The 15,000-nt window shown below is 42.9% G+C and overlaps 2 protein-coding genes across 3 annotated transcripts in view; one reads left to right on the plus strand and one right to left on the minus strand.

Moving 5' to 3' along the window:
- The window catches only part of LOC110527367 (NLR family CARD domain-containing protein 3), a 16,105-nt gene extending 7,654 nt beyond the window's left edge, over window positions 1-8,451 (minus strand). Inside the window, exons 1-5 of one of the 2 annotated variants that reach the window (XM_036952075.1) lie at window positions 8,036-8,451; window positions 6,453-6,625; window positions 4,615-4,915; window positions 4,291-4,323; window positions 1-1,525 (exon numbers count right to left, since the gene is read on the minus strand). The exon at window positions 1-1,525 is cut by the window's left edge and continues 219 nt beyond it. In XM_036952075.1, coding sequence (XP_036807970.1) covers window positions 1-1,525; window positions 4,291-4,323; window positions 4,615-4,906 — 1,850 coding nt within the window. In that variant the 5' untranslated portion in view covers window positions 4,907-4,915; window positions 6,453-6,625; window positions 8,036-8,451. Of the gene's footprint in view, window positions 1,526-4,290; window positions 4,324-4,614; window positions 4,916-6,452; window positions 6,626-7,559; window positions 7,858-8,035 lie in introns of those variants that run through there. The other variant, XM_036952076.1, reaches the window with a different exon arrangement.
- Window positions 8,452-8,539: 88 nt separating this feature from the next.
- Window positions 8,540-15,000, plus strand: part of mrps9 (mitochondrial ribosomal protein S9) — an 18,431-nt gene continuing 11,970 nt past the window's right edge. Inside the window, exons 1-3 of the mRNA XM_021608593.2 lie at window positions 8,540-8,695; window positions 9,334-9,516; window positions 14,873-14,935. Of these exons, the coding sequence (XP_021464268.1) occupies window positions 8,597-8,695; window positions 9,334-9,516; window positions 14,873-14,935 (345 nt within the window). The 5' untranslated portion in view covers window positions 8,540-8,596. The remainder of the gene's footprint in view (window positions 8,696-9,333; window positions 9,517-14,872; window positions 14,936-15,000) is intronic.

Genomic DNA, 15,000 nt, shown 5'->3' on the forward strand with positions numbered 1-15,000 from the left:
CTCAGACAGTGGAACAGATTGATGCATCTCTCCGGAGAGGGATTCTTCCTGATCTTCATCTTGATGTACTCAACTATTTCCTCATTGGTCTGTGAGCTGCTTCCTGTCTGTGTCAGTAGGCCTTGTAGGAGAGTCTGATTGGACTCCAGTGAGAGGCCCAGAAGGAAACGGAGGAACAGGTCCAGGTGTCCATTCTTACTCTTTAGGGCCTTGTCCACTGCACTCTTGAGTAAGTTCATCATAGGTTGGTGTTTCCGAAGTTTCCGCAAAAAGGAGGAGTTCTGTTGGACCAGTGGGTTTTTATTGCAGTTTATGAATGTGAGAAACACATAAACAGCAGCAAGACACTCCTGGATGCTCAGATGAACAAAGCTGAACACTGTCTTCTGACTGGTCCTCCCCTCCACCTTAAAGATCTCGGTGCACAATCCTGAGTACACGGATGCTTTTCTGACTCCAATGCCACACTCTGTGAGGTCTTCCTCATAGAAGATAAGATATCCCTTCTCCAGCTGATGAAATGCCAGCTCTCCAAGTTTGAGGACTATGTTGTCACTTCCTACGGAATTCCCTTTTGCTCTCATCCTGTCTGTCTGAAAGATCAGGAAGTGTAAGTATGTCTCAGTCAGGGTTTTGGGCAAATCTCCACTCCCTGCTTCATCAAACAGCTTCTCTAGAACAGTGGCTAAAATCCAACAAAACACTGGTATGTGGCACATGATGTGGAGGCTCCTTGATGACTTGACATGGTTGATGATTCTGCTGGCCAGGTTCTTATCACTAATTTTCTTTGTGAAGTACTTCTCCTTCTGTTGGTCATTGAACCCTTGTACCTCTGTCCACTGGTGGATGTGTTGACGAGGGATCTGATTGGCTGCAGCAGGTCGGGAGGTTATCCAGATGAGAGCAGAGGGGAGGAGCTCTCCTGTGATGAGGTTTGTGATCAGTTGGTCCAGCGAGGCTGGCTTTGTGTCGTCTGTCAGAACCTTACTGTTGAAGTTCAGAGGAAGTCGGCTCTCGTCCAGACCATCAAAGATGAACAGAACTTTAGAACCTTCCCCCAGGGTCTTCACCGGTACCATGACAGTGAAGAATTGATGAAGCAGTTCAATCAGACTGCAGTCCTTTTCTCCTATATTAGAATTAATTTTGCAAAAAGGAAGTGGAAAGATGAAATCAATGTCTTGGTTCTCCTTTCCTTCTGCCCAGTCGTGAATAAACTTCTGAACGGAGACAGTCTTTCCCACGCCAGCGATGCCCAGTGTAAGCCCTGTTCTGATTGGCTTCTTTTGATCAGGTCGGGGTTTGAAAATGTTGTTGGCTTCAATAGTGGTCTCTCCTGTGGCTGGTGTTCTAGATTCCAGATGTATGACCTCATGCTCATCTCTGACCCCTCCCCAGGCCCCCTCGATCACATGGAGCTCAGTGTAGATCTGGTCTAGGTAGATGAAATCACCTTCCTTTGACGTCCCCTCGTATATACAGCCGTACTTCTTCTTAAGGTAGGATTTCAGTTTGTCTTGGACTGCAAGAAAAAACAAAGATCCAGTGAGTTTACTTTTTATATACTGCCATGGTAACGGTATGTGTTTGTGTGTGTGTATTGATGTCATTATGACATGTTTTGGTCAGGTTGTTTTGTCAAATGTCTTTTTAGCAACCATAAATGATCTGGTTATTTCACCAGATAATAACCAAAATATGACATATTTTACATGATGTCTCGATGTCGGCATGATAGAAGACGTTGTTACCTGGTTGTTACCTGGTTGTTACCTGGTTGTTATCTGGTTGTTACCTGGTTGTTACCTGGTTGTTATCTGGTTGTTATCTGGTTGTTACCTGGTTGTTACCTGGTTGTTATCTGGTTGTTATCTGGTTGTTACCTGGTTGTTACCTGGTTATCTAAGGCACTGCATCTCAGTGCTAGAGGCGTCACTACAGACAACCTGGTTCGAATTCAGACTGTATCACAACCGGCCGTGACTGGGAGTCCCATTGGGTGGCACAAAATTGGCCCAGCGTCGTCCTAGTTTGGCCGGTGTAGGTCGTCATTGTAAATAAGAACTTGCTCTTAACTGACTTGCCTAAAGGTTCAATTAAAAAAATTATCTGGTATACACTGCATTCTGAAAGTATTCAGACCCTTTCCCTTTCTCCACATGTTGTTACATTACAGCCTTATTTTAAAATGTATTAAATAAAACAATTTCCTCAATCTACACACAATAGCTCATACTTGACAAAGCGAAAACAGTTTTTAGAAATGTTTGCAAAGGTATTAAAAATGTAAAAAACATGAACATCTTACTTAGATAAGTATTCAGACCCTTTGCTATGAGACTGGAAATGGGGCTCATGTTCATCCTGTTTCCATTGATCATCCTTGAAATGTTTCTACAACTTGATTTGGAGTCCACCTGTGGTAAATTCAATTGATTGGATAGGATTTGGAAAGGCACACACCTGTCTATATAAGGTCCCACAGTTGACAGTGCATATCAGAGCAAAAACCAAGCCATGAGGTCGAAGGAATTGTCCGTAGAGATCCGAGACAGGATTGTGTCGAGGCACAGATCTGGAGAAGGGTACCCGAAACATTTCTGCAGCATTGAAGGTCGGGTTTGGTTTGCCAAAAAAGGCAACAAAACCATAAAAAAGACCATAAAAAACAAGAATATCTGGTCTGATGAAACCAAGATTGAACTCTTTAATAACGCAGGAGTGGCTTCAGGACAAGTCTCTGAATATCCTTGAGTGGCCTAGCCAGAACCTGGACTTGAACACGATCAAACATTTTTTGGAGAGACTCTGTGCAGCAAAGCTCCCCATCCAACCTGACAGAGCTTGAGAGGATCTGCAGAGAAGAATGGGAGAAACTCCCCAAATACAAGTGTGCCAAGCTTGTAGCGTCATACCCAAAAAGACTGGAGGCTGTAATCACTGCCAAAGGGGCTTGAACAAAAGTTCTGAGTAAAGGGTCTGAATACTTATGTAAATGTGATACCAGTTTAACATTTTTAAAACATTTGCAAAAAATATCTAAAAACCTGTTTTTGCTTTGTCATAACGGGGTGTTGTGTGAATATTGATGAGGGGGGGGGGGGGGGGGGGGGATGATTTAATCTGAATACGTTCCGACTGCACTGTATCTTATCTGGTCTTCTCAACCAGAACCAGTTTCCTACCAGAATATGACATCATAATGAAGTCACCTGTCCATTGCCATGGGAATTAGGGGTGCTGAAGATGCTGCGCTGATACATTTGGCAAATGTATATAATTATGGCTGTACAGAAAGAAAGAAACAAAACACTAGGCTACACAAGAGAGCATAATCTAGCCACCAAGGAGCAATAGCTTATCTTAAAAAATGTGGCTATTGGTTGCATTCAAGACGAGGTCATTGTTATTGATCTCAGTTTGTCAGTGTCAGAGTATAGGCTGGGACTTCATGTAAAACGATGTAGAATTGCATGAATTAAAGCCACCCCCACCCGCCGGTCAGCACCTCCAACTCAAAACCTTATCCTGTTGCTATTGCCATGTTCACATGCTCGTCTAGTTGTGATGTCGGAAATACGACTGTTTCATTCTTGTGCTTTTTTACTTAACCTGTATTTAACTTGGCAAGTCACTTAAGAACAAATTCTTATTTACGATGACGGCCCACACCGGCCAAACCCGGACGACGCTGGACCATTTGTCCGCCGCCCTATGGGACTCCCACTCACGGCTGGTTGTGATACAACTAGCTTGATAGGCTAGATAACATTACTAATAATAAAGTTAGCAAGCTTGCAAAACATTGACAATATGGTCAAACTACATACATTATCCACATTGATGATGTCGTAGTTGTCAAAAATAGATTTATGGTCATCTTTTGGTTGAGAAAGTCAATCACCACAACATTTTCTCTGAGTTTCCCACTTGTACTGTAATTGCGACTGGGAGAGTTGTTCAAGTGAAACGTCCCAGTCGGAACTACACATTTCCGATTTTCATTTCATCTTTATTTAACTAGACAAGTCAGCCAAGAACAAAATCTTATTTACAATGACAGCCTAGGAACAGTGGGTTAACTGCTTACCTCTGACTCAGGGGCAGAACGGTGGATTTTTACCTTGTCAGCTCAGGGATTTGATCCAGCAACATTTAGTTTACTGACCCAACGCTCTAACCACTAGGCTACCTGCCGTCCAATAACTCCAACAGTATGTGAACACGGCATATGCACGTTTCAAATTCTGCCCGCTGGGTGCTGTTGTGTTGATTCAAACAGCTTACCTCTGACTTCTAAAACCACTGGAGCACTCGGGGCTGAGAGAGAGAGAGAGAGGTAGAGAGAGAGAGAGAGAGAGAGAGAGAGAGAGAGGTAGAGAGGTAGAGAGGTAGAGAGAGAGAGGTAGAGAGAGAGAGAGAGAGGTAGAGAGAGAGAGAGAGAGAGAGGGAGAGGGAGAGGGAGAGGGAGAGGGAGAGGGAGAGAGAGAGAGAGTGAAAGAAAGCTATTGTAGTACATCAGTTTCGTCTGGGATTTTCTGCTGCCTGCCATGTGTTGCTGCTTGTTATGTAAAAATTATAATAATCTTAAACGTAGTATAATTGTCTAACCTGCTGCTTCTGTTGTCTCACCCTCATTGTACTGGTTCTTTAACCTATCAGACAGTTGGTTCTGATTCATCTTCCTCAGGATTTCCAGTGAGATCTTCACAGCTCCCTCAGGACCATAGGTCTCCACCATCGTGTTTGTAATGTCCAGTCTGTCAGCATTCTCCAGCTGGCTCACTGGAATGTGAGGAAAGCCTTCCAGCACGTCCTGGGTCAGGCGCCATTTAAACGTCTTTAGATCTACTTCGAGCAGGTCCTCCAGAGTGGCCAGCAGAAGCTCAGCAACAGAAGACATTTTGGATCACTGAGGATAAGACATGAGAAAGATATCTACAATAGACTTCAGATACACATGACTCATCTGCCATGAAAGTCATGCAGCATTCTTAAAAGTCGAATGCATCCAAGCCCCCTACCCGGGAAAATCATTACAGTCCCACCGTTGTAGCTAGTCAGGTGTATTAGTACTGGGCTGGAACTAAAGCCTGCACACCTAGCTCTCCAGGACCAGGATTGGTATTGTCTTGCGACTCAAGCTAGAAAGTGTCTATAACCGACATTACTGGCTAAGCGAAAAACAACGCTTTGAATATGCAGTGCATTCAGAAAGTATTCAGACCTCTTCCGTTTTTCCACATTTTGTTACGTTACAGCCTTATTCTAAAATGTATTAAATACAATTCTTTCCTCATCATTCTACACACAATACACCATAATGACTAAGTGAAAACAGAAATACCTTATTTACGTAAGTATTCAGACACTTTGCTATTAGACTCGAAATTGAGCTCAGGTGCATCCTGTTTCTATTGATCATCCTTGAGTCCACCTGTGGTAAATTCAATTAATTGGACATGATTTGGAGTGGCACACACCTGTCTATATAAGGTCCCACAGTTGACAGTGTATGTCAGGGCAAAAACCAAGCCATGAGGTCGAAGGAATTGTCCGTTGAGCTCCGAGACAGGATTGTGTCGGGGAACAGATTTGGGGAATGTCTGCAGCATTGAAGGTCCCCAAGAACACAGTGGCCTCCATCATTCTTAAATGTAAGAAGTTTGGAACCAACAAGACTTTTCCTAGAGCTGGTCCCCCGGCCAAACTGACCAATCGGGGGTGAAGGGCCTTGGTCAGGGAGGTGACCAAGAACACGATGGTCACTCTGACAGAGCTACAGAGTTCCTCTGTGGAAATGGGAGAACCTTCCAGAAGAACAACTATCTCTGCAGCACTCCACCAATCAGGCCTTTACAGTAGAGTGGCCAGAATGCAAAGCGTCACGTCTGGAGGAAACCTGGCACCATCCCTACGGTGAAGCATAGCGGTGGCAGAATCATGCTGTGGGGATGTTTTTAAGCAGCAGGGACTGGGACAATAGTCAGGATCAAGGGAAAAATGAACAGAGAAAAGTACAGAGCGATCCTTGATGAAAACCTGCTCCAGAGCGCTCAGGACCTCAGACTGGTGCAAATGTTGACCTTCCAACAGGACAACAACCCTAAGCACACAGCCAAGACAACGCAGGAGAATACCCAAGAAGAATTTAGGCTGTAATTTCTGCCAAAGGTGCTTCAACAAAGTACTGAGTTAAGGGTCTAAATACTTATGTAAATGTAATAGACGTTTTTTTGATTTGTATAATTTTGCTAAAATTTCTAAAAACCTGTTTTTGCATTGTTATTATGGGGTATTGCTTGTAGATTGATGAGGGGGGGAAACAATTGAATCAATTTTAGGATAAGGCTGTAATGTAACAAAACGTGGAAAAAGTCAGAATATGGTCTGAATACTTTTCAAATGCACTGTATCACTAGCATATTACACACGACCCAACAACTTACAGTAGTGATCATTAGTCATTTATTTCTCCCCTTCGTGTGAAGCTCTGCTCTTCATTCTGCTGTCTGGTGAACTGAAGGGAGAGCCAAGGTACAAAGCGTTTCACTGATCCACCTCCTCCCTGTAGGAACCAGTTGGTCCCCAACATTGTCTCACCACTGTAAGCCGAAACATGCTGTAACAAAGAGAAGAATGTTGGTGAATATGTTTATACATCAAACAGAATTCAACACACCCAAATATACTCACAGTCAGTGGTGGAAAGTACTTAAGTAAAAATACTTTAAAGTACTACTTAAGTAGTTTTTTGAGGTATTGTTGACAACTTTTACTTCACTACATTACTAAAGAAATTACTAAAGAAAATAATGTACTTTTTACTCCTTACATTTTCCCTGACACCCAAAAGTATTAGTTACATTTTGAATGCTTAGCAGGACAGGAAAATTGTCTAATTCAGACACTTATCAAGAGAACATCCCTGGTCATCCCGAATGCCTCCAATTTGTCAGACTCACTAAACACAAATGCTTAGTTTGTAAATGATGTCTGAGTGTTGAAGTGTCCCCTCGCTATTCGTAAAAAAGAAAATCATGCTGTCTGGTTTGCTTAATATAAGGAATTTTAAATGATTTGTACTTTTAATATGGATACTTAAGTATATATTAGCGATTACATTTACTTTTGATACTTAAGTATATTTTAAACCAAATACTTTTAGACTTTTACTCAAGTAGTATTTTACTGGGTTAATTTCACTTTTACTTCAGTCGTTTTCTATTAAGGTATCTTTACCTTTACTCAAGTATGGCATTTGGGTACTTTTCAACCACTGCTCACAGTTCCTAACCCATTTCCTCATGTCCATCTGTAAGCCCTTCCTCTCCACCAAGTACAAGTGAATTAACTACACAAACACTTCATATAGAGCTGGTTTGATAAAAAGTAGATTTAAAGAAAAACATTGTGAGAGGCAGTACCTCCTTTTAACAGTGTGTACTGATCCACATCAGACTTATTAACACATAACATTAAGTCAATGTTCTCTTACTCAGTCCAGGCGATACTACTCTCCCTTTTACTATATAACCCGTACTCCATTCACTCACTCTGCTCTGTCGTGTGGATTAATTTCTGAAATATTTACTGTATGTAATCTCCGTTTTGAAGATGATATTCTACTTTGTCGTCTCATAATAGAACAACTCGTTTTTTTACTCTTAACTTTTCCGGAGGACCTTACACAACACCAGGAAGTCGCAGTGGAGAGAAGAGTTTCTTATTAATAGTATTTTAACATTTGGAAACTAGCAATGGTGGAAACTCCCTCCAGCCAATGCCTACAACAATCCTATATGGTTTTAAATCCATGAAGGGGGAGTCCAAGTATCCAACACTTATTTTACATCTGAAGCATAGTGAATACTTGTATTATAGTATACTTCTGTACAGTTGTATAGTTTATAGTTGTATGGTTGTTGTTTGCGTAGTTTTATAGTGGTTACGTTTTATAGTTGTATAGCTGTTTGTTATTTAACCCCCCCCCCCCCCCCCCCCCCCCCCCCCCCAAAACAAAAAAACTCACCATGTCAACAAATCGTTCTGCATGTGGTCCGACAGCTTCCAGCTTGAATTAGTTGTCGTGGCTCATCTGAACATGTGTAGTAGGGTTGGGTGATTTGTACCAGTTCAATTGTTACCTACTAATTAGGGTTCCACACGAAACGTTGACCAAAATTACGAATGCTGCCCTCATATCCCATAGTATATATCCCCTTGTATAATGCTGCCCTCATATCCCATAGTATATATCCCCTAGTATAATGCTGCCCTCATATCCCATAGTGCCCTCATATCCCATAATAATAAAAACACATATTTGTTATAATACCTATCTTTTCAACTACTTGTTGGATGCAACAAAGGGACTGAAAAACCTATACATTTATTCTAGTTATTCTATGGATATATCAAATACGGTTATTGTTTTGTAGAAACAAATACTTTGTATCCGAATTTTGCCAAATATACAGTGAGAAATGAAATGTAGTAACATTGTAACAGTTACATTGTAACACAAATGCAAATGCAAAGGCTTTTGCTATCGACGTACTTCCTGTTTTCACCAGAGCGTCGTACAGCAAACATGGCGGCCTCCGGTGGAAGAACCGTGGGATCTTTTCTCTGGAAATGCGGAAATTGCTGCTTCAATTTTAACACAGTCTCGTCAAATTTGACTCGCCAGGTAAAGCCAGGAGTTTAATTTGGCATGTTTTCACGGAAATGTCAACGGGGCAGCACTGTAGAGAAGGGCTGAGTTGTCCTTGAAATAGCTTAGCGCTAGTAGCAATGCGCTGCCTTGTCAACTAGCTCACATGTAAACTGTCATTGAAGTAAGACAGACAGAGAGCTAAGTAGCTAGTTGACTCTCTAGAAATGGTTCTTCTTGTCTCAACATGCATGCCATAATGGACATAGTTTAGCTACATGAACATATTGGACATAGTTTAGCTACATGAACATATTGGACATACAAGTCGCAATATTTTGGTTTAATAGAACCTTAGTTAGCTAAGCCTCACAGAGCTTGTTTTCATAGCTAGCTAACGTTATACTACGTTAATCCAATGTTAGTCCCATTTACTAGTGGATACCTTGCTGTCAAATGCCCATCAGTTGGTATATTTGTCAATGCCAAATCTCACCATTTCAGACTAACTTAATGCACCTAAAAGACCAGAGCCACCTACAGAGACAGTCTATTAGCCCAGATAACTGACATTCATCTATCCCTGTGAAACCAAGGACCTGGGTTATTAAAGCACCAGTTCTATACTACAGTATGTATCCTAACATAAGAACCTCCTCTCTCCCACACCTCAGGTGCTGTCCAGACAGCTATGTGTGAGTGCTGTTCTCCACAGGAAGAACCTGGCTGCAGCGGGCCCAGAGAAGTTCTCAGAGGAGTTCATCAAGAAGCAGGTGGAGGAGTTCAACATCGGGAAGAGACATCTAGCCAACATGATGGGAGAGGACCCTGAGACCTTCACTCAGGGGGACATTAATGTAAGAAAGACTGCACTTATGTCTAACAAAAGGGGTGTACAACTCCTGTCTTTCGCTAGAGGGATGCAGTGTAAACCCTAGAGGGATGTAGTGTAATGCAGTTTTTTGTCCTTACCCTACAATCAGAGACGCATTCATACCTCAATAAGTCTATGGTGTCCCCCCTCAACTCAATTGAGATATGCATTTGGCTAGGCAATGTTCAGAAAGGTGGCACCTTATTTGGAGTAGATAAATTATGCTTTCTTTCTCAGAGGAGATGTCACATGTATTTAAGGTGGTTTTCCAGCCATATTAGTTTAATTCCCCAACAGTAGTTGAGAATCGTCTCAGGTCTGTCTCTGGTCTGTCTCCGCATGCCATCAGCAGCATCTGGTGGAGTCGATCACACAGACACACTCTAACATTCACCAGCAGGGGCCAGCACTGTGTAATGTGGTGTGTCCACTGTATTAGCAACGCCTGATACACACACACACACATCCCATGTTTTATTCATTACGAAGGAAGAATGCATTAGCTTCGTTTGCCCCGCTCGTTTAGTTTGATTTCCCATGATTCTTCACTTCCCGGTGGTGTCTAACCATCGTTCTTTATAATGAACAGAACTGTTAGCACTTACCAGTGGGCTGTGTAAAGCAGTTTGTGGTCATACGCATGTCCTTAAAACACTGAGGTGATGGGGTAAGGAAGTTTAATTGAAAATAACAGAAAGGCCCGCGCACTGAATTTGCCCCCAATTGCCACCTTTAATGACAACGTTTCGATCCAACACGGATCTTCATCAGGTCAAGCAGACCTCGTTATCACATCCCCTATATATCCACATTTTACCTCACATAGCCATTACACATACGACGCATAGTGGGTGTAGATGCTATACAAAACATGGCCACACAAAAAGCTACACTTTATGCATATTCAATAAACAGAGAGGTACAGTGCCTTGCGAAAGTATTCGGCCCCCTTGAACTTTGCGACCTTTTGCCACATTTCAGGCTTCAAACATAAAGATATAAAACTGTATTTTTTTGTGAAGAATCAACAACAAGTGGGACACAATCATGAAGTGGAACGACATTTATTGGATATTTCAAACTTTTTTAACAAATCAAAAACTGAAAAATTGGGCGTGCAAAATTATTCAGCCCCTTTACTTTCAGTGCAGCAAACTCTCTCCAGAAGTTCAGTGAGGATCTCTGAATGATCCAATGTTGACCTAAATGACTAATGATGATAAATACAATCCACCTGTGTGTAATCAAGTCTCCGTATAAATGCACCTGCACTGTGATAGTCTCAGAGGTCCGTTAAAAGCGCAGAGAGCATCATGAAGAACAAGGAACACACCAGGCAGGTCCGAGATACTGTTGTGAAGAAGTTTAAAGCCGGATTTGGATACAAAAAGATTTCCCAAGCTTTAAACATCCCAAGGAGCACTGTGCAAGCGATAATATTGAAATGGAAGGAGTATCAGACCACTGCAAATCTACCAAGACCTGGCCGTCCCTCTAAACTTTCAGCTCATACAAGGAGAAGACTGATCAGAGATGCAGCCAAGAGGCCCATGATCACTCTGGATGAACTGCAGAGATCTACAGCTGAGGTGGGAGACTCTGTCCATAGGACAACAATCAGTCGTATATTGCACAAATCTGGCCTTTATGGAAGAGTGGCAAAAAGAAAGCCATTTCTTAAAGATATCCATAAAAAGTGTCATTTAAAGTTTGCCACAAGCCACCTGGGAGACACACCAAACATGTGGAAGAAGGTGCTCTGGTCAGATGAAACCAAAATTGAACTTTTTTGGCAACAATGCAAAACGTTATGTTTGGCGTAAAAGCAACACAGCTGAACACACCATCCCCACTGTCAAACATGGTGGTGGCAGCATCATGGTTTGGGCCTGCTTTTCTTCAGCAGGGACAGGGAAGATGGTTAAAATTGATGGGAAGATGGATGGAGCCAAATACAGGACCATTCTGGAAGAAAACCTGATGGAGTCTGCAAAAGACCTGAGATTGGGACGGAGATTTGTCTTCCAACAAGACAATGATCCAAAACATGAAGCAAAATCTACAATGGAATGGTTCAAAAATAAACATATCCAGGTGTTAGAATGGCCAAGTCAAAGTCCAGACCTGAATCCAATCGAGAATCTGTGGAAAGAACTGAAAACTGCTGTTCACAAATGCTCTCCATCCAACCTCACTGAGCTCGAGCTGTTTTGCAAGGAGGAATGGGAAAAAATGTCAGTCTTTCGATGTGCAAAACTGATAGAGACATACCCCAAGCGACTTACAGCTGTAATCGCAGCAAAAGGTGTCGCTACAAAGTATCAACTTAAGGGGGCTGAATCATTTTGCACGCCCAATTTTACAGTTTTGCACGCCCAAAATACAGTTTTATATCTTTATGTTTGAAGCCTGAAATGTGGCAAAAGGTCACAAAGTTCAAGGGGGCCGAATACTTTCGCAAGGCACTGTACATGTTGGCATCAATAATTAAATTCATATGTACAATCAGGCCGGGTTGGAAGCTAGACAGCAGTAAGGGAATATTATGTTCAAAAGTGTAAAACACCCACCTACATTACCATGACGTGTGGGACGCACGGTGGTCGTGCAAATCATTACAGAGTGACCTACAAAACAACTTGTGTACCTCTATTATTTTGGTATCCATAAGATGTGCACATATAGTCATTATGAAAATAAACAATAAGACCTGGATCTGATCACACAGACAGACTCAGCAGGGGCCAGCACTGTGTAATGTGCTGTGTCCACTGTATTAGCAACGCCTGATACACACACATCCCATGTTTTATTCATTACGAAGGAAGAATGCATTAGCTTCGTTTGCCCCACTCGTTTAGTTTGATTTCCCATGATTCTTCACTTCCTGGCAGTCTCTAACCTTCTATCCTATCTAATGAATAGAACTGTTAGCAGTGGGCTTTGTAACAGGAAGTGACATGGAGCGTCCCATCGTCAGATGAGTGGAGGAGAGGGAGAGATGTGGAAAATGGGGGAATGGGGAGACTGGAGAGGGAAATGAGGGAGACTGGAGAGGGAAATGAGGGAGACTGGAGAGGGAAATGAGGGAGACTGGAGAGGGAAATGGGGGAGACTGGAGAGGGAAATGGGGGAGACTGGAGAGGGAAATGAGGGAGACTGGAGAGGGAAATGAGGGAGACTGGAGAGGGAAATGAGGGAGACTGGAGAGGGAAATGAGGGAGACTGGAGAGGGAAATGAGGGAGACTGGAGAGGGAAATGAGGGAGACTGGAGAGGGAAATGAGGGAGACTGGAGAGGGAAATGAGGGAGACTGCAGAGGGAAATGGGGGAGACTGGAGAGGGAAATGTGGGAGACTGGAGAGGGAAATGTGGGAGACTGGAGAGGGAAATGTGGGAGACTGGAGAGGGAAATGAGGGAGACTGGAGAGGGAAATGAGGGAGACTGGAGAGGGAAATGGGGGAGACTGGAGAAGGAATGGGGGACCACTGGAGGGGGAATTAGGGGTATAGGAGGGGTAATGGGGAGACTGGAGGGGGAAATGGGGGAGACTGGAGAGGGAATGGGGGACTAATGGAGGGGTAATTAGGGGAGAATTGCGCCTATATGTTGTTGTTGACTCTGGTTCAGTTGTGACATTCCTATTAGTGCAAACAATGCAAGTGTTAGCAGCAGAGATAAGAAAAGGGAAACTTAGTTTCTAAATTAGGCTCTGTGCAGAAACTATTGTGTAGCAGTACTCTCTCTACGTTTTTTATTGACATCGATGAAGTTTAGACAGAGTGGAGAAATCTAGAGTGCTGTGAACAACACAGTGAAATCTGTGGCAGGGAGAAAGTCTCTCCCTTTCCCCTCTTTCTGTCTCTCCCTAGGGGACTCTGCCATATTGCAGCCTAGGGTATGAAATGAACAGGTGCTGCCTTCATCTGGCACAGTGTTCCACTCTCCTCCCCTGTCTTCTTCTTTTTACCTCCCCCTCACCTGCCTCTCTCTCTTCCACCTCTCACTCTCCTTCCCTCCCTCTCTCTATGATTCCCCTCATCTTGACAGCCCAAAAGGCTGCAGCATGCTCTCTCCTTCTAGCACCTGTTCCCTCTCTTAATTGAGCAGACAGAGAGAAGGAGGAAAATAAGATAAAGACGAGGGAGAGGAGGGATGAGCAGACTGGCTGGAGAAGAGTGGCAGGGTGGACACTACCTGTTTGTCCCCCTCCACACACACACACCCACCATGTCAAGAGTAGTGCCATCTGTAGCAGCACTAATGACCTGGCTCCACTCTGCTGCCTTCACAAGGAGACTGGCTGTGAGTGTGTGAACTTAGGGTGAACTGGTGACTCTAATCTGTCCTCTGGTTCCTGTCACCTAGCTGTTTGTTTGTTCTCTCTCCCCTCTAACTTTCACTGCTGTTCTCTAGGAACTTCCCTCTAGCCTTTATCTGAACTCTTACAAGACTTGAGTGTCTCCTCTCTAACCTGTTAGCTAGCCTGGCTGCTACTATCATTTATCCCTGTTCAGAGCTGGCTGTCAAACTAAAGGATCAAATCAATTGTTATTGGTCACACACACATGGTTAGCAGATGTTAATGCGAGTGTAGCGAAATGCTTGTGCTTCTAGATCCGACCATGCAGTAATATCTAACAAGTAATCTAACAATTTCACAACAACTACCTTATACAAACAAGTGTAAATTAATGAGTAAGAATATGTACATATAAATATATGGATGAGCGATGGCCGAACGGCATAGGCAAGATGCAGTAGATGGTATAGAGTACAGTATATACATATGAAATGAGTAATGTAGGGTATGTAAACATTATGTAAAGTGGCATTGTTTAAAGTGGCCAGTGATACATTTATTACATCCAATTTTTCATTATTAAAGTGACTAGAGTTGAGTCAATATGTTGGCAGCAGCCACTCAATGTTAGTGATGGCTGTTTAACAGTCTGATGGCCTTGAGATAGAAGCTGTTTTTCAGTCTCTCGGTCCCTGCTTTGATGCACCTGTAGTGACCTCGCCTTCTGGATGATAGCGGGGTGAACAGGCAGTGGCTCGGATGGTTGTTGTCCTTGATGATCTTTTTGGTTTCTCCCTGTTCAGAGCTGGCTGTTTAAACTAAAGGTTTCTCCCTGTTCAGAGCTGGCTGTTTAAACTAAAGGTTTCTCCCTGTTCAGAGCTGGCTGTTTAATCTAAAGGTTTCTCCCTGTTCAGAGCTGGCTGTTTAAACTAAAGGTTTCTCCCTGTTCAGAGCTGGCTGTTTAAACTAAAGGTTTCTCCCTCCATCTTTATGATATGTTAATGATATTTGACTTCTCTCCTGTTTCTGTTCCAGAGAAGCATTGCATACCTGTTCCCCTCCGGCCTGTTTGACAAAAAAGCCAAACCACTGATGAAGGTAAGACTAGACGTCTCATGTAGAAGTGTATTAACTCAGAAACTTCATATTCATTAGTGATTCAA

Source organism: Oncorhynchus mykiss, chromosome 18 (assembly GCF_013265735.2).
Source record: "Oncorhynchus mykiss isolate Arlee chromosome 18, USDA_OmykA_1.1, whole genome shotgun sequence".
In the NCBI taxonomy this organism is placed as follows: domain Eukaryota; kingdom Metazoa; phylum Chordata; class Actinopteri; order Salmoniformes; family Salmonidae; genus Oncorhynchus; species Oncorhynchus mykiss.